At 44.8% G+C, this 21,071-nt stretch overlaps 1 protein-coding gene and 1 long non-coding RNA gene across 10 annotated transcripts; one reads left to right on the top strand and one right to left on the bottom strand.

The window, feature by feature from the left end:
• Nucleotides 1-198: 198 nt before the first annotated feature.
• On the top strand, nucleotides 199-16,542 carry ZBTB24 (zinc finger and BTB domain containing 24). 8 transcript variants are annotated; one of them, XM_045499241.1, is made up of 8 exons: nucleotides 199-415; nucleotides 720-901; nucleotides 1,102-2,072; nucleotides 5,066-5,233; nucleotides 5,714-5,797; nucleotides 6,490-6,573; nucleotides 10,183-10,264; nucleotides 11,362-13,010. In XM_045499241.1, the coding sequence occupies exons 3-8, from the start codon at nucleotides 1,130-1,132 to the stop codon at nucleotides 12,077-12,079; spliced, it is 2,079 nt and encodes a 692-aa protein (XP_045355197.1). In that variant the 5' UTR covers nucleotides 199-415; nucleotides 720-901; nucleotides 1,102-1,129; the 3' UTR covers nucleotides 12,080-13,010. The 8 variants fall into 8 exon arrangements, 5 of the variants coding, with proteins under 5 accessions (XP_045355197.1, XP_045355201.1, XP_045355199.1 ...); XM_045499245.1 differs by lacking the exon at nucleotides 11,362-13,010 and adding an exon at nucleotides 16,464-16,542 and having other exon boundaries at nucleotides 229-415; XM_045499243.1 differs by having other exon boundaries at nucleotides 229-415; nucleotides 11,192-12,036.
• Nucleotides 8,245-20,871, bottom strand: LOC123608848. 2 transcript variants are annotated; one of them, XR_006717475.1, is made up of 3 exons: nucleotides 20,568-20,871; nucleotides 9,642-9,762; nucleotides 8,245-9,125 (listed from the first exon to the last, which is right to left on the bottom strand). It is a non-coding gene; the product is annotated as an uncharacterized LOC123608848 (long non-coding RNA). The 2 variants fall into 2 exon arrangements; XR_006717476.1 differs by lacking the exon at nucleotides 20,568-20,871 and adding an exon at nucleotides 15,174-16,465.
• Nucleotides 20,872-21,071: the final 200 nt, after the last annotated feature.

The raw sequence follows: 21,071 nt of genomic DNA, 5'->3' as shown, positions 1-21,071 counted from the left end.
CGTATTGGAGACCTTAACGCAAGCTTCGGCATCTGGGAAGAAACAAAACTGATTAAGCTGTCGGTGAGATATATCTAATATGACATAAAACTTCCGCAATTGCCGAATGACAACGTCACGCCCCATCCTCCGCTCCCAACTCACCGCAAACGCAAGACCCGCCCGGGATCTCCGGGCGGTGCAGCCCCGCCCCGGGCGCCTCCGCGGGCCACGTGGTCCGGCGTCCGCGCGCAGGCTCCCGGCGCCGGCGCTTCCGGGTTGGCGGCGGCGGCGCAGGGACAGAAGCCCGGACGACGCAGGTACCCTAGCGGCGGATTCTGCGGAGTAGGGGGCCTGGGTGGCCTTGGCACGGGTGCGCCATCCAGGCCGCCAGGTGGGACGGCCGCGATCCGGACCCCGCCGGGCGCTCCGACAGGTAGGTCCTTCCGAGTCCGCGGTCCCGGGCCGTGGTGAGTGCTGCCCAGCCGTATGCTCCCCTGTCCCGCCTGAGGGGCCCGGGCCAGGAGTGGGGGGCCTCCCCCGCGTCCCGCTCACCGCTCCGCGGGCCCGGGTCTCCGGGGAATCGTCCGCCCGCCCCTCCGTGCGCTGTCTGGGGACAGCCTGGGCGATCGTGCTATGCTTCCGAAGCGAGGCCCGATGAGCCTTAGGTTATTATTTCATTGCAGCTACCCCAAATTCATTTCGTACATTTTCTTGGCCCCTTTTATATGTTTTCACAGACCAAGTGTTTAATAATGCGTGAAATCGAGACGCTGTGGTTCCCATTCTGATTGTGTGCGCAGCTATGGAAAGTTGGTGCTGGGGAAGGACTTTAGAGATGGTTGATTCCCGTTCCTTCATTTTACAGAGGAGAAAACAGACCCTGAGAGGCAACAGGGATCTTGGAGACTCACCCAACTAGGTAACAGTACAAGAATGACAATCCCAACCTAAGTTTTTTTTTGTTTTGTTTTTTGTTTTTTGTTTTTTAAATCACCTTCTGCAAGTGGCAAATGGTAAAATTCAGATAACCATGTGAAGTGAATACTAGGTTTGTTTGGGCTAGGATTAACTTTGTGAGATGATGCTTCCTCGTTTTTAATCATTATTTTCTTATTTCAGGCTTTATGCTTCTTGGCTTCTAAAGAAAATGGCAGAAACATCATCAGAGCCTTCTGGGCAGCTTGTTGTACACTCAGACACTCACAGTGACACTGTTCTGGCCAGTTTTGAGGATCAGCGGAAGAAAGGCTTTCTCTGTGACATCACTTTAATCGTGGAGAATGTGCATTTCCGGGCTCACAAAGCCTTACTTGCTGCCAGTAGTGAATACTTCTCCATGATGTTTGCTGAAGAGGGGGAGATTGGTCAGTCCATTTATATGCTGGAAGGCATGGTTGCTGACACGTTTGGTATGCTGCTGGAATTTATCTACACGGGTTGTCTCCAGGCCAGTGAGAAGAGTACGGAACAGGTCCTGGCTACCGCTCAGTTCTTAAAAGTCTATGACCTGGTAAAGGCTTACACGGATTTCCAAAATAATCATAGCTCCCCAAAGCCAACGACTTTGAGCACTGCTGGTGCCCCAGTGGTTGTTATTTCTAATAAGAAAAATGATCCTCCAAAGCGGAAACGGGGAAGGCCAAGAAAAGTCAACAGTTTGCAGGAGGGGAAATCACAGCTGCCTGCAGAGGAAGAAATACAGCTGAGAGTAAACAATTCGGTTCAAAATAGACATAACTTTGTGGTAAAAGAGGGAGACAGCGGTATACTGAATGAACAGATTCCAGCAAAAGACACAGAAGATTGTGAGCCAGGGAGAGGGGAGGAAGTGCCTGCTGAAAAAGATGAGAATTGTGATCCCAAGACCCAGGACGGGCAGGACAGCCAGAGTCGGTACAGCAAGCGGAGGATTCGGAGGTCCGTCAAACTTAAAGATTACAAACTTGTTGGGGACGAAGATGACCAGAGTTCAGCCAGAAGGGTCTGTGGAAGGAGAAAGCGCCCTGGTGGCCCTGAGGCCTGTTGTAAGGACTGTGGCAAAGTGTTTAAGTACAATCACTTTTTGGCAATCCACCAGAGGAGCCACACGGGTAATTATACTTTTCGCAGCTTGCTGGAATGTGTTTGGGAGTAATGATGATAATGACAGCTTTCATTTATTGTGCAACTTCTATGTGATGGACATTATAATAAGGCATTTATACATGTTACTGCATTTAATTCTCACGACAGTCCTATGAGGTAGGGAATGTTATCCCCATGGTACAGATGAAGAGACCGAGTCCTAGAAATAACTGGCCCAGGTCATCCATGTAGAGACAGAGCTGGGATTTGAACCCAGGTAGCCTGATTGTAGAACCCTGCTCTTACTTAGAGTTGTTGGTTCAAGGCTTTCATGCCCAGGTATCACACTCTAGCCAGATTTATTCTTCTTTCTGAGTCTTGAACATTTTTCATCTTGACCACAGCTGTGCTTTTACCCAGGTCTGTCTGGACAGCTTTCTCACTCAGCCATCTAGCTGTGAATGTCTTCTCCTGTTTGGTCCCTCTAACCGAGCTCTGGCCAATAGACCCTTTTGTGAGGATGGAAAAAATGTTCTGTATTTGCATTGTCCAATATGGTGGCCACTAGCTACATGTGATTTTGACGTGTAGTCTAGAGTGTGACTGAGGAACTGAATTTTTTAGTTAATTTAAATGGTACCATATTGGACAGTGCAGCCCTGGCAGAAATCCCTTCCTCCTTTGAGTCCTCTCTTACACACTTAACTCTCTTTTGGGTCGGGCTGTAGTTACCAGTTAAATAACCCCTAAACCTAATTGTAAGCTTAAGTATAGGGACTAGTAGTTAAGTCTCCTCTCATCCCTCAGCTTGCTGTCATCTGACCCAGCAGCATCTAGCCCCATGGTTCTCAACCCCAGCCACACATTAAACTTTTTTTTTTAATGTTTATTTTTGAGAGAGAGAGAGAGAGAGAGAGAGAGACACACACACACACACACACAATGTGAGTGGGGGAGGGGCAGAGAGAGATGGAGACAGAATCTGAAACAGGTTCCAGGCTCTGAGTTGGTCAGCACAGAGCCCTATGCAGGGCTCGAACTCCGGAACGGCAAGATCCTGACCTAGGCCAAAGTTGGACGCTTAACCAGCTGAGGCACCCAGGTGCTCCCTGGCCACACATTAGAATCACCTAGGGAGCTTCTAAAACTACCAGCAACTGGGCACCAGCCCCAGAGCTTCTGATTTAATTGGAGCCTTGGTTCGAAGGATAGATTGACAACCTTGAATTCTGGTTCTTTAAACAAAGTAGACATTTGGGAAATATTTGTTGAACTGTAACAGTATGGTTTAAATAGTTAAGTCGTTCTGTAAGATTTGTTAAGGAAAACAGCATGTAGTATGTCCCCTCTTGCACCCAGTGTTCTCAAATTTTGCAGTGAATTACTTTAGTGTGGGTCTGTTTTCATCCATTGGTGGCTAATAGTAGATCCACACAGGTTGGAAACTCTGTCTTTCAGTTCCAGAAAATTTTTGGAAAGTATCTCAGGGATGATTTCTTCTGTCAGTTTTCTATGCTCTCTCTTTCTGGAACTCCCTGCTATCTGGATGTTGAACCTCCAGACCCATCCTCCAATGTCCTTATCTCTTATTTCCCATCACTATTGGCTCTACTTTCCCCTTTATCTTTCAACACTTAAAGATTTATTTCTACTCTAACTGTTTTACCTCTAGAAGCCCTTTTTTATTCTCTAGATTATTTTTTTTTATTATTTTTTTTTAATGTTTGTTTATTTTTGAGAGAGAGACAGAGTGCTCGCGAGGGAGGGGCAGAGAGAGAGGGAGACACAGAATCCAAAGCAGGCTCCAGGCTCCCAGCTGTCAGCACAGAGCCCAGTGCTGGGCTTGAACCCATGAACTGTGAAATCATGACCTGAGCCGAAGTCGGATTCTTAACTGACTGAGCCACCCAGGTGCCCCTTTTTTTAAAAATTATTGTGAATACTCTTTTTGGTTCATGGTGAGCACGTTAATAACAGCTCTCTTTGTTAGTTTTTAATGTTTTCTTCCCCTTGGGCAGCTTCTGTTTTTTGCAAATTGCTTTTTTTTTTCTTACTTGTTTTGGTATCTGTTTCAACTACTAAAAGCCTTCCTTGAATGGTGGTTTTTTAAAAATCATATTTGGGGTGCGTGGGTGGCTCAGTTGGTTAAGCATCCAACCCTTGGTTTCGGCTTAGGTCGCGATCTCATAGTTCATGAGTTTGAGCTTCCGAGTCCGGCTCTGCACTGACAGTGTGGAGCCTGCTTGGGATTCTCTCCCCCCCCCGCCGCCCCTCCTCTGCTGGCACTCTCTGTCTCTCTCTCAAAAATAAATAAATAAAATTAATTAATTAAAAATCATATTTAATCTTATCTTGGAATGGTTGACTGAAAGTTCCCATGGGTATGGAGAGGGCCTGTAGACGACGGCCTCACTGGGGGTGGTGTGGCTGCACCCCACCTCCTCACTGACACCTGGCATCTGCAGCCCTCCTACCCCGGCCTGCCACATCCCAGAAGAAAACAGTCCACCCTCCCAGGCTGCCCGCCAGTGTCTAGAGCAGGAGCAGGGAAGAAGGCCGGTTAGAGTCTCATCACTTCAAAAGTAAACTTGGACTTGCTGTCCCTGGGTCAGTCCCCTTCCACTGTGCCTGGAGACCCACAGTGCAGAGACTGTTTTACCCTCTTCAGAGAACAGTCTCTGGCCTTGTTGGGGAGCTGGCCAGTCTTCTGGGGGGTCTAACTACCTTCGAAACAGACTGTCATTGATCTCCACCCCCATCTTCAGAGGTAACAGGGGCTGCCAATTCCTGAGCATTGTGAAGGCTGTGTCTTAGGTTCCGTCTCAGCCCTTCTCACTCTGGCATCGGATTCATCTGTTCCAGCTTGCCAGATTTTATTGCTGCTGTTTTCTCTCCAGTGCTGGGCCTGGTGGATGTATGCTATGAAGAGAAATCCCTTTATTGTCATTTTAATTTAGTAGGAAACAGAAAGATGTGCATATTCTTGCTTACACTGTGTTTCTGGGGCTCTTAACTCCAGGGGAGCGGCCTTTCAAATGTAATGAGTGTGGAAAAGGCTTTGCCCAGAAGCACTCCCTGCAGGTCCACACCCGGATGCACACTGGCGAACGACCCTACACCTGCACGGTGTGCAGCAAGGCTCTCACCACCAAGCACTCCCTGCTGGAGCACATGAGTCTGCATTCAGGTAGCTGGGGAAGCACCAGGGGCCACCTGCCACCGGGTTCTGGGGTGGGCGCTACCTGCGATCAAAAGGGGCTTTTCTCAGCCTGGTGTCACTTCCCACCTGGTGTCATTGAACGGCAGAATTGTGCCTTTGCCAGACTGTAGGTTAGAATTCTGCACAGCATTGAGTCTTAAAACTAGGGCTTATAAACCGGCTGTCAGGAGCTCAATGTGCAGACATTTGTTTAAGAATTTGGTGATTTGGGGGGAAACTTGAGCGGTCCACCTTTACCCCAGTCTCCACCACTCCCTACTGCCTTACATATCTTTGCACGTTTATGTTACTGTGGTGGACTCTGAAGGCATTTGGGTTTGTAGGCAAACCCAAATCATTCATAGAAAATGGGGACCTGGGCCCACTGTGTTACTTACTTTATCAGTGAACATTCTAGTTCTTTCCAGTTTTTGTGTGTTTTAGTGTCTTTATTTTTTTATTTGGCAGGACAGAAGTCTTTCACCTGTGATCAGTGTGGCAAATATTTTAGCCAGAAAAGACAACTAAAGAGCCATTATCGAGTTCACACAGGTACAGTAAAGTGAGAGAAAATTTGGATTTGGATTGATGGGGAGAAAAGCAAATACAAATTACTTCTGAAACACTAGGGTCATATTGTGGAAGATAAATTAGCATGTAAGGAAAGAATCTTAAAAAGATCTAAATTAGTTGTCTTTTCCTTGTGTTCTTCTCCACTACCTTGGGATTTATATTTAAAAATTTTGTACTACACTTTTGGTACCACACACAGAAACCCAGCAGAATTGGCATCTTTCAGAAGTGCCACTTGCCTAAGAGGGTACCAGTTGACTGTTTTTAATGGTGCCTAGACAGAAGTTTCCTTACCCCGTAGCTATCCGTCCAGGTCTTCTCCCACCTAGCTCTGTCCATTGTCTTTTTTTCCTCTCCTGCCAAGTGATAAGAAATAAATGAGGGGTTGGGAGTGACATTTGAGACCAGTTGGCCACAGTCACACCAGTGCTTCAAGGGAAGAAGGAGATTATGTTTAGGGAGGTTGGAAGAGTCCCAGCTCTCCCAAGTAGTGTGTTGAGGTGCATAGGAAAATATTAACTGTTACCAAATTAATAAAATTACTGTTGTGTTATTAAAGTACCATATTTAAAGTGATTATTTTTCAGGGAAGTGCTTTAACACAAATCACTGAAGAAATGCAGGGAGAGAGCGCATACATGCACTGACACTTTTTTTATTGTTGCGACAAGGCCACTCATTACCGGAATGCAACCACTGCCATCGCAAATTCATGGATGTGTCTCAGCTAAAGAAACATCTACGGACACACACAGGTAAAACTACCATCTCGTCCCTCCTTTCTGGTACACTTCATGGTTTTAGAAGAGTGAGGTCGAGTCTCCTCAGGCTCCATTTATTATAAATTGGGTGGTGATTTTACGAGATCAAGGTGGAAGGCTGTCCACATCATTCTGTGGGGAGATCCCTTCTCTAATAGCTCAGCAACTTAGAGATGGCTTACAAGTCTGAGTTTGGTTGTGTTTCAGTCTTAGTGTAGTTCATCGTGGGAGATGGCGATCGTTGTTTTTAGAAAAGGAAACAAAATGAAACAAACACAAAGGTAGCATAGGCATGGGGGTCTCCCATTTCCTGCCCCAGTACCAGTGGTTATAACACAAGCATCGCCACCTCCAGGAAAATCTGTTCCAGGGATAAAGAGGAGGCAGGATTGATCAGGGCAGGTATATCAGATTGGTTTATGCTGCTTTGGACGTTTTCTTCTTCAAACACAAAGTTTTTCTCCTTAACTTGTTTTCTTAAAATAAATGTCTCATAGGGTAGGCATTCTGTGAAAATGGAGCTCTATACATTTTTTTTTTTAACATTCATTTATTTTTGAAGGAGAGAGAGACAAAACGTGAGTGGGAGAGCGATAGGGAGGCACAGATTCCGAAGCAGGCTCCAGGCTCTGAGCTCTCAGCACAGAGCCTGATTCGGGGCTTAAACTCACAAGCTGCAAGATCATGACCTGAGCTGAAGTTGGACACTTAACCAACTGAGCCACCCAGGTGCCCCTCTATACATTGTTTCAATAGATATTATCGTGAACAGGGTCTGTGAAGTTTAATTCACTCGTTTAACACATATTTACAGAACAATTACTGGGTACCAGGCACCGCTCTACCTAGGTCGTGAGGATACAACAGTGAATGAGGTGGCCAGAGCCCCTGCTGTTGAGGGGCTACCATTTGACCAAGGAAGACAAAGAACAAATGACTATATAACATGTTAGGTGGGGGTCATTGCTGTGAAGAACTAAATACTGGGTAAGGGGGCAGGATGTGGGAAGGTGAGCTGCCCTTTTACATGGGGACTTGTGTGGGAAGGCCTCACTGATGAGGGGACACCTTGGATAGATACCTGAATGCTCTGGGAGCAGGGGCACCTGGCCAGCTCAGTCAGTAGAGCATGCGGCTCTTGATCTTGGGGTCATGAGTTCAAGACCCCCGTTAGTGTAGAGACTGTTTAGATAAATAAGCTTAAAAAAAAAAAATTTGTTTTGAATGCTATGGGGAGTGAGCCAGTCATTGTCGCTGTCCAGGAGAAGAGCATCCCAGGCAGGGGGAACAGCAGGTACAAAGCCCTGAAACACAAGAGTTTCCAACTTGCCAGAGAAATGCCGGGAGGCCGTTGTGACTGAGGCTAAGCCAGGGCAGTAGAGGTAGGAGGGCTCGGGTAGGTGGAAAGCAGAGGCGACTGGAGTTTGTATAACACAGGGTTCCTTGGCATAAGCTGCATACTTCAGTCACCTGAGAAGCTTTAAGAGAGAAAAAGCCTGGTCCCAACCCCAGAGATTCTGACTGAACTGACCTGGGGTAGAGCCTTGAAAGTATTTGTAAAAGTTTCCTTGGTGATTCTGGTGTGTGCACTCAGGCTTCAGAATGTTGGAGGCCACGGTGAAGACTGGGTTTTATTCTGAGCCAGAGGATTAACAAGAGCAGTGATAGGAGGTGCCTTAGAATTTTAATAGGATCATTCTGGCTTCTCTGTGGGGTGAGGTGAGACAAGGGTGGAGAGACCCATTAGGAGGCTGTTGTACTAATCAGGGGCTTGCAACGTGTGGTAGCAGTGGATGTGGTCCAGGTGGTCCAGTCCGGATATATTCTGAAGGACTGTGTTCCTGGAAAGAATTTCCATTGTTTAAAACATATGTCAACAGAAAGACTTTCTGAGATGTCATAAACCCAGATAGCATCAAATGGTAATGTGAACATTGTTAATGTTTCCCACACAGAATTTGACAAGCAGGTAGTCAGTCTTGGAATCTGGAAACAAACTGGGAACAGGGTGGGCCCTGGCTGTGGTTTGAGAAGCTATGGAAAGATAATGGCAGTGGCCTGGCTTTCACCTTTGGAGTGGTGGGAGTTGATCATGCAAAGATGCAGATTCACCCAAGCTGGCGCCAGTGTCCTCTGCCCCGATGGAGCTCGAAGAGATGTGTAGCATGCGTCTTCCAGTAAATGCTGTAGAAGGGAAGCTGCCTGGCTGCACTCCAGGTTGCCCCCATCCCTTGCTGCTACCTACTTCAGTGGGATTTTGTTCTTTCTTTTCTTTAAACTCAGTTCCCTTGCCTGTGTTAGGATCACTTAATTTTGTTTCTGGAGGATGGGACAGTCCGTCGGTAGTATGTGCAGCATACAGGCTAACAGTGCATGAATGCTTTTGAAGCGTTGTGAATTCCTCGTGGAGTCTGCAGCAGTCATGTGTGGGCCTTCGTTTGCATCCTGTGAAATTCATTCATTCATCAGGGATTTCTGGAACAGCGTGCCAGGCCCAATTCTAGGCATTGGGGTACTAGGAGTGGACAAGCCCACAAATTCTTCTCCTAAGAACGGGGAGACAAGTGATAAATAACAAGTACAGTGTGTGAGGTGGGGATAGCATCATGAGAAAATGGATTCGGAGAAGGGGACTAAGGAGTATTAGGGGTGGGGGACAGGGCTTTCGGTGGTGAGGAGGCCTCCTCGCTGGTAAAGTGGTGTTTGAGCAGGGACTTGGAGGCAGTGCAGAGGGCGAGGGAGTCCCCGAGGGGAGCTGTGCTGGGGGATGACTGGTGGGAGGAGGAGTCCCCTATGGAGCCCACTCGCTCAGGGTGTGGTGTCCAGTGACTCTCCAGCATGTCTGGGATGCTGAGCAGCGAGCGAAGGGGGAGTGCCCAGTGAGGTCAGAAAAGTTTAGAGCGAGGACTGGTGTGGGCGGACAGATCTGCGATGCCGATGCCTCGTAGGCTTGGGTCTTTGGCTTTTATCTCTGGATGGGAGCGGGGAGCCTTTGGAGTATTTGCAGCAGAAGTGTGAAATGATCTGACTGCCTGCAGGGTCACTGTGGTCGCAGCACTTACTGTGGGCAGCAGGGAAGCTAGAGCAGAAGTGGGGAGACCTGTGAGGCTGCCGCAGAGACAGTGGTGGGCCTGGACCAGGGGTGGCAGTGGAGATGTTACAGGTGGTCAGATTCTGAATACACTGGAAGGTGGATAGAAATGTCAATAATACATGAGTCACCCTAGTGCCCCGGGGTGCTTGGGGAGGTGTCAGAAGGGCTACCTCACCGAGCAAGAAGGTGTGACAGTTGTGCGTTATCTCAGGGTGGACCTACAGGAGTAAATGATGTGTGTCCTTTTGTTTCCTGCGTATAATCACGTATCTCCTTGTTTCCCTTTGTAAGGGAAGGAACCATATCTTACACTTTCTCTGCATCCTCTTGGTACTTAGCACTCAGTGCTTGGGTACACAGCAGGTGCTTGGAAAAGGGCTTAATTCATTTGTACTCACTGAGGAGTCAAGTGCTGTCCCCTTTTGTTTTTTATACTGTGAACTGTGGGGGTGATTATTCCTTTTTCCTTTATGTTGGATGTGTATTTCTAAATGTTTTCCCTTTCTTAGGTGAGAAGCCATTTACTTGTGAAATCTGTGGCAAATCTTTCACAGCAAAGAGTTCTCTTCAGACCCATATCAGAATCCACAGGTAAAGATTTGCAGGTATTTTTCTCATATGGGAGTCCTCATTCAGTCCTGGCATTCAGTTGGGTGACATGTTATCTATACAGTCCTTTTCCCTAATTATTACATGGGTAGAAGTTTTTGTGTAGTTTACAGTTATCTTTTCAATAAAGCAGTTCCCCACTTAAGAAAATCAGGAAAACTGGCTCTGGCCAGCAAAAGTTTACATGATTGATTTCATTTCTTGAATTTTTATTTTTGGGCCGGGGACTGATCCAAAGCTTAAGTTCTTCAGTCAGAAAAAAATATTAAATTTAATGTTTCCGAATAAATGTTTTTGTTCACATAGCTTCTAGATTTGATTTAATACTTTTTTTTAAATATGTTTATTTTCGAGAGAGAGAGAGCACGAGTGGGTGAGGGGCACAGGGAGAAGGAGACACAGGATCTGAAGTGGGCGCCTGGCTCTCAGCTGTTATCACAGAGCCTGGGAACCTCGGGATCATGACCTGAGCCGAAGTAGGACGCTTAACCGACTGAGCCACCCAGGCGCCCCAATTTAATAGTCCTTCTAAGGCAAATAATTAAGGGTTACTCAAGTTTTTAATATTGAAGTCCATCATATATACTTAATTGGCCACAAGAGTCCGAAAGTTGGCAATGAGGGGGTGCCTGGTTTGCTCAGTCAGTGTAGCACGCGACTCTTGATCTTGGGGTCGTGAGTTCAAGCCCCACATAGGGTGTGAAAATTACTTAAAATTAAAATCTTTAAAAAAGAAATAAAGTTTGCAATGAGAACTAAAACCAAAAAGGAACTTTCTGTGTGATATATAAATATTTGCTTTCTTATCTGAAATATAGACTATGGAATCATAAAATTTTATCACATCTAGCCCAGCCCCATCCACCACCCTTACTCAGATACCATCCCCGCCTTTTCTTTTTCTTTTAGGATTAGAAACTAAAACCCATGAAAGTTGGGACTTGCTGTGACTCCTTAAGTTAGTAGAAGAACCCATGACTTATGACTCCCAGTCAAGTTAATTTTTCCTCTATTCTTCTCCCTAAATAATCAGGAAGTAGCAAATCTGTTTTTAAGATAAAACGTGTATTTTCTTATAGAGGAGAAAAGCCATACTCCTGTGGCATATGTGGCAAATCCTTCTCTGACTCCAGTGCCAAGAGGAGACACTGCATTCTGCACACAGGCAAAAAGCCCTTCTCCTGCCCTGAGTGTAACTTACAGTTTGCTCGCTTAGACAACTTGAAGGCTCACTTGAAAATCCATAGCAAAGAGAAACCTGCATCAGATGCCAGCAGCGTTTCTGGCAATAATAACACTGAAGAGGTCAGGAATATTCTTCAGCTGCAGCCCTATCAACTGTCTGCATCTGGAGAGCAAGAAATTCAGCTTCTTGTAACCAATTCTGTACATAACATCAATTTCATGCCTGGTCCTAGCCAAGGAATCAGCATTGTCACAGCAGAGAGTTCTCAGAACATGACCGCGGACCAGGCCGCTAATCTCACCCTGCTCACGCAGCAGCCAGAACAACTGCAGAATTTAATTCTTTCAGCCCAACAGGAGCAAACAGAACACATTCAGAGCCTCAATATGATTGAAAGCCAGATGGAACCCGCACAGACCGAGCCAGTGCATGTAATCACACTCTCCAAGGAAACCCTGGAACATCTTCACGCCCATCAAGAGCAAACAGGGGAGCTCCATTTAGCAAGTGCTTCAGATCCGGCTCAACACCTGCAGCTGACGGAGCCTGCTCCCCCGACACCCACCCACCATGTGCCCCCACCCCCACCACTTAGCCAGGAGCAGAGCTGACCTGTAAACGTGTGTGATCGATTGGTCTCCTCCCAGTGAGCCAGCTGTAACTGTGCCGGAAGGCAGGCTTTCTGAGGCACTCACAAGTCTTTCCAGAGATGTGATGGCTAGCTGCTAGTTCTGATGCTTTCCATCCAGGCAACAAGACGTGTGTATCGTATCTTGTATGTAGTCCAGATTTGGATTTAGCATTCATTATTGATGAATGGTTTTCATTTTCATCCAAATCTCTTAAGGTCTTGGATGATTTTTATTTGGGGGCATTGATTTAGACTTCTCTAAGTCTTGAATGTCCATGGCCACAGCTTATGGCCTTGTGACCTTTCCATTTATATTTTTTAGAAAAAAGGAAGTCATATGTTGGTTGAATTGGGTAGAGTGGTTTCTTCTTTTATTGGGTAGAGTGGTTTCTTCTTTATTTCTCTTAGGCAACCTGGTTGCTTCTATAAGACAAGTCAGGGCTGAATACAGATAACAACTTTGGAGAATCTGTCCTTTTAATACCCCCAAACCCCTAAAACAGAGTAACTCAACATTTAATCTCTGTGGTTCGGTGGGCTCTTCGTGTCAGGTTTGAGGTAGATTCAGAGACATATAAACTAAAAGTCTATTTTAAATCCAAATGAATATAACAAGAAAACCAAAAAGTACAGGATTATTTTAAAAATTTTGAACTCAATTTTTCTGAGAAACACGGATTTACATATTTTTGAGGGGATTTACATATTTTTTTAAAAGAAGGTTATTGAAAATTTAATTTAAAAGTCTAATTAAAGAGTGAAATGGATCAAGACATTCAACCCATAAATTACAAATTTTTGTCAGCAGTGATAATTGTTCTTTCTGATGAAGTTTAAGCTTTCTCAGTTATCCTGGAATATAAAATTCTATTCAGTGTATTTTAAGTATCAAATATACTCTCCTGAATTCTAATTGATCCTGAAAATGATCTGTGTATTATGTCTGATAACTTTCTGAAGATGGGACCTTATAATCTATTTTTATTGCAAAGTAGGTTAAATCTCATAAAATGGACACATCATTTTAAAAAGTAAATACCTTCTTTTTTTTTTTTTTTTAATTTTTTTTTTTTCAACGTTTATTTATTTTTGGGACAGAGAGAGACAGAGCATGAACGGGGGAGGGGCAGAGAGAGAGGGAGACACAGAATCGGAAACAGGCTCCAGGCTCCGAGCCATCAGCCCAGAGCCCGACGCGGGGCTCGAACTCACGGACCGCAAGATCGTGACCTGGCTGAAGTCGGACGCCCAACTGACTGCGCCACCCAGGCGCCCCAATATCTTCTACTTTTAAAAATAATTTGAGCCTCTTGGGGCGCCTGGGTGGCTCAGTCGGTTAAGCGGCCGACTTCGGCTCAGATCACGATCTCGCGGTCCGTGAGTTCGAGCCCCGCGTCGGGCTCTGTGCTGACAGCTCAGAGCCTGGAGCCTGCTTCCGATTCTGTGTCTCCCTCTCTCTGACCCTCCCCCGTTCATGCTCTGTCTCTCTCTGTCTCAAAAATAAATAAACGTTAAAAAAAAAAAAAATTTAAAAAAAATAATTTGAGCCTCTAAACCATAGTAGCCAATCTGTAATTGTTGTACAGTTTTAAATAATTGTCAAAAGTTGAAGTTATGTTTGGGTTAGGTTTTCAAGCCCAGTGTACTTTATTGGAGACTTTGATTGCTTTCTCTTAAGTAAACTGATAGCAGATTTTGGAGAGAAGAAAATGGGCACTAATCTAAGTTAACATAATGCTGGTGGAGCGTAGGGGTAATCTACCCTAAAATTAACAGGATCATTACATCAGTTACTTATTTTCTCTCTGTAGACATCTTTGTTTGATTTCCTCCTGAGTCAAGAACGTTTTTTTTTGGAGGTTAAAATAATGGAATTCTTCAGGTTTGAGAGAAGATAAAAGCTTTTTTTTTTTTTAAACATATTTGCCAAACTATATTTTAGTATATATAATTCACAAAATTTCTAAAATGATATATATCTTATGTATATCAATCAAGTAATGTTCAAGTCAGGCCTGACTAGAGCCAAGATAGTAATTTTTACAAATACAGTTATGACCTAAATATTATTTCAAATTCTTAGTCATTTAAACTACTTCAATCTTACTCTTAAAATGCAAAGTTTTTGCCAGTTTTTCAAAGCTTACTGGCCCACAGTTTCTTGAGATACAGAGTATTAATATAAATGAATTTTTAGCTACTCACTCTGGAGAGCTAGAGAATTTATTCAGGAAATACGGTCACATAAGTCAAGTTTAACTAGCTTTACGACAGTCTACCTCTGCACTAGGAGAAATACAATGTGGGCCTCATGTAATTTAAAATTTTCTAGTAGCCACATTAAAAACAAAAAGGTGAAAATTGAGTAAAATTATTTAATACCACATTTTCCAAATATTTCAACCTGTATTCAGTATAAAAACATATTAATATTTTTTTATTCTTTTTTGCATACTAAGTCTTCAAAATCTAGTATACACTTAATTTGAATGCTAATATTCTTTGGACATGCTTGACCTGTATTTAGAATTCATGCAATTTACAGTTGAAAACCTAGATTGACATACAAGTAGTTGCACACTGAATTTTTTTTCAATAACTGAAATGATTATCAGTTAAATTTATATTAAGATCTGGGGTGCCTGGCTGGCTCAGTCAGAAGAGCATACGACTCTTGATCTCAGGGGTCATGAGTTCAGGCCCCACACTAGGCATTAGAGATTACTAAAAGAACAACAAAAAGCCCACCACCGGTTCCTTAGTCACACTAGCCATATTACAAGTTGTTTTTTTTTTTTTTTTTAATCTTTATTTATTTTTCAGAGACAGAGACAGAGTGTGAGCGGGTAAGGGGCAGAGAGAGAGGGGGGGGGACACAGAATCTGAAGCAGGGTCCGGGCTCCGAGCTGTCAGCACAGAGCCCGACGTGGGGCTCAAACTCCCAAACTGTAAGATCATGACCTGAACGAAGTCGGACGCTTAACCAACTGAGCCACCCAGACGCCCCGCCATAATACAAGTTCTTGACAGCCACGTGTGGCTGGTGGCTCCTGTTCTGCATGGCACAGGCCTACCTGCTTCTAACTTGAGAGCCAGTTTCAGCCATAAAAATATCTTCCGGAAGAGTTCTGGTTTATTTGCCTGTCTGTCAAAGGGAAAGGAGAAAATGATAGCTTTATAAATCTAGCTTCTCTTTTGTGTCCCAAAAACACCTTCTGCCCTCTGAAATCCCAAATTCTAAAGTTCAGTGACTCTGTATCCAAAGGAAATGTCATGCACGTAAAAATGTCTCTTACGTGTTTGAGAAATTTTTGGCTCAGTGTTTCACAACTTATTTTGTATTAAACTTGTACAGTTTTTAAAATTGTTTTAATAAGTGCGGAAATACAAAGTATACTTCTTAGGAAGTAGAACATTATGCTTTGGGTTACTGAGATGCACCTTATCGCTTTCAAAAGTGAGTCTCTGGTTTTCTCTGAGTTAGAGGGCTAGCTTTGGGAAGACTCGAGCTCCTGCCATCAAAATCAGTTATTTACACATGTGCTTGTGTCTGCTTCTTGAACATTTTTCTACCTCTACTGTTTTCTGCAGTCAGTTCCCTGTGTTTAGGAACTGTGAGCAACCAGTCACATAATGCTGAAGAATATAGTGATATTCCCGTTATAGATGCTTACATCTAGGTTTTCATGAATTGGATAATAATATCTGCCACATATTGAGTCTTTATACTATAGGCCAGGACTGAAGCCAAGTGTCTTAGGTCTGTCTGTACCTTGGTGCTCCTCAACGTTCTTTTGTGTCGTGGCTCACAAAGTAGGATTTATGCAGCACCCTGCAATTAGGGGACTCCAGTGCCCTCGGGCCAGGACTGGCATATTTGCTTGCTGGGGCTGCCATAACAAATACTACGGACTGGGTGCTTAAAGCAACAGAGATCTATTTTCTCAGTTCTGGAGGCTAAAAGTCCAAGATCAAGGTGTGGGCAGGGTTGGTTTCTTCTGAGGCCTCCTGACTATCTTTTCCTCCCTGTCTTTGCATGGTCTTCCCTCTGTGTGTTTTGTCCTAATCTTACAAGGACACCAGTCAGTGTTGGATTAGAGCCCACCCTAATCCTAATGACCACATTTTCACTTAGTTACCTCATTAAAGGCCCTATTCCCACACAGTCACATTCTGAGGTACTGGGGGTTAGGCCATCCACGTGAATTTGGTGGGGGGGGACACAATTCAGCCCAAAATAATTGGCACCTGGAATGAGCAGTGTCTGGGATGCACCTATAGCCTATCTGAAGCAACATTCCTGTTTTACTTAATCTTCATGACATTTGTATGAGCTAAGTAATATTACTATGCCTATTTTACAGATGAGAACATAGAGGCCCTAATAGATGAAGTCCATTGCCCATGGTCACACAGTAATTGGCAAAGCCAGAACTGCTGCACAGCACTATGCTGCTTCTGCCAGATGGGCTTAACTATCACCAGTCTTTTGAAATTGAAGCTGAATTTCTCTTCACGTACGATCTGCTTGATGTAATGGAAGGTTTTTGGCTAAAATTGAGGATCTGGGGCCCCTGGCAGGCTCAGTCGATAGAGCATACGACTCCCGATCTTGGGGTCTATGAGGTCAAGCCCCAGGATGGGTGTAGAACTTACTTAAAAATTGATCTGTGTCTGACATTTTAGCACGATCAGACGTTTTACATAAAACAATAATTGTAAAAGGTGTATAGTCTTTCTCCTATAGAAATGACTACCACATTAATACTTATATTAGTATTTTACCTACCACTATTGATTTAAAAACTTAATAGAAATTTACCAAGTCCATGAAAGTTACTGCTGATGTGAAAATGTCTTAACTAACATGAGCCTCCGTGAGCCCTTTTTTCGAACTCCTGACTAAGGATAGTTTATGTGTAGGGTGGACTTGTTTGACTTTTTGCTACCCTTATTTGTTAAGTATTGAGGTGAGTTATCACCCTCACTTTTCAGACTAAATTAAGACTAAATTTTTTTTTTAATGTTTACTTACTTATTTTGAGAGACCACATGCACACGAGTGGGGGAGGGACAGAAAATGGGGGAGAGGGAATCCCAAGCAGGCTCTGCACTGTCAGCACAGAAGCCAACATAGGGCTCAGTCTCATGAGATCATGACCTGAGCCAAAATTAAGAGCCAGACGTTTAACTGACTGAGCCACCCAGGGGCTCCTAAAATAAGCCTAAATTCTTAAAAATTGAAAGAAAACTCTTGGTTTCACTTTTGTAAACAGCAGGCTTGGAGTGACCTCTAAAAATTCCCCTTGCCTTTTGTAAACATCAGGTGTCAAGGAATGACCTCTAAAAGAAACAGGAATGTCACTGTGATAGATGATGTAACTTTCAAATTTTTTGCATGTAATTAAGCAACAAACACTTTTGTTGGCTATTATATATATATATATATATATATATATATACACATACTAAGTATGTACATGTATATACACATACACACACCATATTTAGAATCATTCTCACGTGAAAGGTACCACACTGGGAGAGCTTTTAAACTAAAGGTCAATCATACTTTCAACACAAAATGTAGGAACTTGAACACATTTTAGGTAACATTAGCAAGAGATCATAGCCTTTTTTTTTTTTTTTAACATCTGAAAGAAAGGGAAAAATCGGAGCCAGGGTCAAGTCAGGGAACTAACTTTGTTGGTCTCAGAGTACGGATTTATCATTTATTTTGAATTTTAGTATCCATAGATTAATATCTTCATGTCCATTGGATCATTTAAAATACAGATTTGAAGATACTCCTAAAGAATACTTTGACTTTTGGTTTTAGTTCATGTTACTTTTATCCTTCTTGGATGCAGGGTTAAACTGAAGTTTCTCTTAGGCTAAATTGGAGTTAAAACTCCACATTTTTAAAATCTCCCTCTCATGATTAAATGGCTTCTGGACAAGTTTTATCTATAATCTTAGTGTTTGAAGTATAAAAGTGCTCATTAACAAAAACACAGGAAAATATTTATTCCTGAGCCTGTTTGTATTTTTAACCTTTGTCCCCTGTGTTATCTTGGTGTATAAAATCAGCATGTTTTCACCTCTGGAGACTGTACCGGAAGAGAAAGCAGCATATAGAGGAATCAAGTTTGCAAGGAAGAGTAGAAATGAATGAGGGACCCAAATATGCGGTTCAGTCACTCTTGTCAGCTGAGAGAGAAAGCCGGAAGCCATTCTTGACAGGGCCCTCGTCTCCTGCTATACGCCCCAGCCATCCCCACATAAGTCAGTTTTGCCTCAAATGGTTTTGAATCCATCCACTGCTCCCATCCCCCCTGTTGTACCGTCACATCCTCTTGCCTGGGTTCCTGCCAAGGCCTAACTGACCCTTTCTGCTCCTCCCCCTCCGCCGCTTTCTCCACTGGAAGTGGTGGTGATCTATTTGGGCTTACCATTGTGCCTTTAGCAGCGTCTCGGTCAATGAATGGATATTGTGTTATTAAGGCAAATATGATCATGTCTCTGCTTCAAATCCTTCTGCAGTTTCCCAATGCACTCAGAATAAAATCTGAGATGCAGCTTCCTCTTGGGCCTCTTCCCCATTCTCACTTCTAGCCACTGTCTCCCTTGCTGTTCCCCAAACATTCACCAATTTCCTGCCTTAAAAGCTGGAGGCGGGTGGTTTCTCAGGCCTTGAAAGGTTTCTGCACCTACTGTGATGTCTGCTCAGCTGTCTGAATTCAGTGTGTCACTTCCTCAGGGAGACCTTCCCTGACTCTCTAATTTCAATCAAGCCACCCTGTCATATCTGTTCACAGCACTCTACACTTTGCACCCAGTTCATAATTATGTTTATATCAGGAAATGTGTCTGCCTGTCACACTGCAGCCATAGCTCCCGGCCCAGGACCGTGGGTGTGTTGTGTGACCTCACAGACCTATAGGTACAAGGTCATATTACAAGGTGGCTGAGATACGTCACCTACAGTGTGAGGGAAGGCACTGCTGGGACACAGAACATGATACGGATTAGAGGAAAGAGATCCTGTCTTCATGGCTTGGAGTCTGGGCCTTCTAGTCTCTGTACATTTCTTAGGGTCACCAACATTTTAGAATTGAAATGAGCCGAGGAGGTTGAGTAATTAAACTGCCTTCATTTAGAAATGATAAGGCTGAAGCATGGTGGTTGGTGACTTTTTCAAGGTCACACTAAGCTGGTGAAGCAAAGCTGGAATCTGACCAGAGCTTCTGGATTACAGATCAGTAAGTATATTACCCACTGCTTTATGCTCCAGTGTGTATCTTTAATTAGCAGAAAGTGAAACTCCGAGTCAGCAGATTTTCAGCATTGGAGTCATTATTGTTCTGTGATCTTTTAAAGACAAATTTTACCATTTATCATTCAGAGGGCCACATAATCCTTTCTGGCTGCAACAGCAAAGTCATTGAATTAAGGGCTAGATCCTGTGGGGCCTTTGCAAATACACTAAGTTGGAGCGACCAGTTTTTTACCATCTGCTAATAAAAGGGACATGGGACGGTTCTAAAAGCCTGGTAACCCATTTATAGTGGACTTAAGAATACTTTTTACACTGTGTATTTAAATATGGGTGTGTCTAATTTTTGGCACATTCATTTCAAGCCAAATAACGAGTCATACTCAAGAGCTAGGAAGGGCCCGGCTGGGAGGCTGCCCTAGTTTCCTGAGTGTGACCTGGCTGAATTCCCTGCCTCTTCTGGCAGAGAGCAGGCATTTCCCCTTGCCTCCCTTCCCTTGCCTGCCTCTTAGCTAGAGCTGGGACCAGTGAGTGTTCAGGTCTTACTGGGTCTCTGAGGGTTTCCAGAGGAAAGCAAAGAGAGAATAAAGAGGGAGAACCACAGGGCACCCAGCTCTTTCTGGTTCCTGGATCTCAAGGAGAGGGACCCTCCCATTTATTCCTCTGTTTTGTGAGTATTTCTCACATAACCGTGTCATTTCCTCTAAACAAGAAACAGCTTCGTATGATGCCAGGCTTTCATCTGTCACGTTGCATCCACACTGGTGTGATGGAGCCCAAACACACCTGGGCCCCATACTAGCTCTGTCACTTGCTGTGTAACATGTTGCAGGACAAAGAATCTCTGTGACCCTCAATCTCTTTTCCAGTAAAATGGGACTGTTTTGATCACTGAAATTATGGTTATACCCATAGTAGCTGCTCAATAAATGAGAATTGATGTATATTTAATTCGTTGAATGACCGCGGGTGCCTTCACATTCAGCCCTGTTTTCCTTATCAGGAATATGAGGAAATTGATCCCAAAGGACTCTCAAGCCCTTTTCAGCATTGACAGTTCTGCAGGTCCTCACTCCAAAGCCTGCTTTTAACACTGGGGATCTAGCCTCTCTCCCACACACCCCTCCTTTTCCCCTTTAGTAGCGGTCTAACGACACCCCCACCCCCCACCAAGACCCTCTTGCCCTCTCACTTCTCAAGCCGCTTGTTGAAGCTGCAGACTGCCAGGTTCCCCGGACTTCAATCCGTGCCCATTGTCCTCAGCCCGGGTCTTGGGACAGACTTGTCGCAGGGCGTGGCGGACCCTAAGCCTGGATCCATCGTGGGGCGCCCGGGCCATGGCTCTCTTGGTAGGAGAGGTGAAGAGAGCACAGACGTTCCGGCGCCACCTACGGACCCGCCAGCTTCTGCAAACTTCTTGCCCAGCCCTAGCGCCCTATCCGCCCGGCGCTCAGAAGCCGCTCGAAGAGTTGGTACCGCTCAAGGGTGGGTGGCCTCGCCTGCCCGGGAACGGCTAGCTCTGCAGACGCGGGGACCGGGATGGAGGCCGCGGTGCGCTGTCGGGCGCCGGGCGGCGCAGACCCCGAACTTCTCAGTCCCAGCCAGCCCCGCCCGGGTCTCCGACCCCCAAGCGGAACGGGGCATCCGCAGCGCCACGCCCTCGGGCACCACCCTGCAGGCGTGGGCGGGCCCTGGG

The sequence above is a fragment of the Leopardus geoffroyi genome, chromosome B2, assembly GCF_018350155.1.
Source record: "Leopardus geoffroyi isolate Oge1 chromosome B2, O.geoffroyi_Oge1_pat1.0, whole genome shotgun sequence".
NCBI lineage: Eukaryota > Metazoa > Chordata > Mammalia > Carnivora > Felidae > Leopardus > Leopardus geoffroyi.
Note: the sequence above shows the minus strand (reverse complement) of the source record. Positions and strands in the feature narration are given on the sequence as shown.

Bases quoted from the DNA above. Each gene is read 5' to 3' on its own strand.
- ZBTB24 (XM_045499241.1), top strand. From the start codon at position 1,130: ATGGCAGAAACATCATCAGAGCCTTCTGGGCAGCTTGTTGTACACTCA. The intron at 5,234-5,713 runs GTAGCTGGGGAA...TTTATTTGGCAG, and splicing joins GCACATGAGTCTGCATTCAG to GACAGAAGTCTTTCACCTGT. The intron at 6,574-10,182 runs GTAAAACTACCA...TCCCTTTCTTAG, and splicing joins ACATCTACGGACACACACAG to GTGAGAAGCCATTTACTTGT.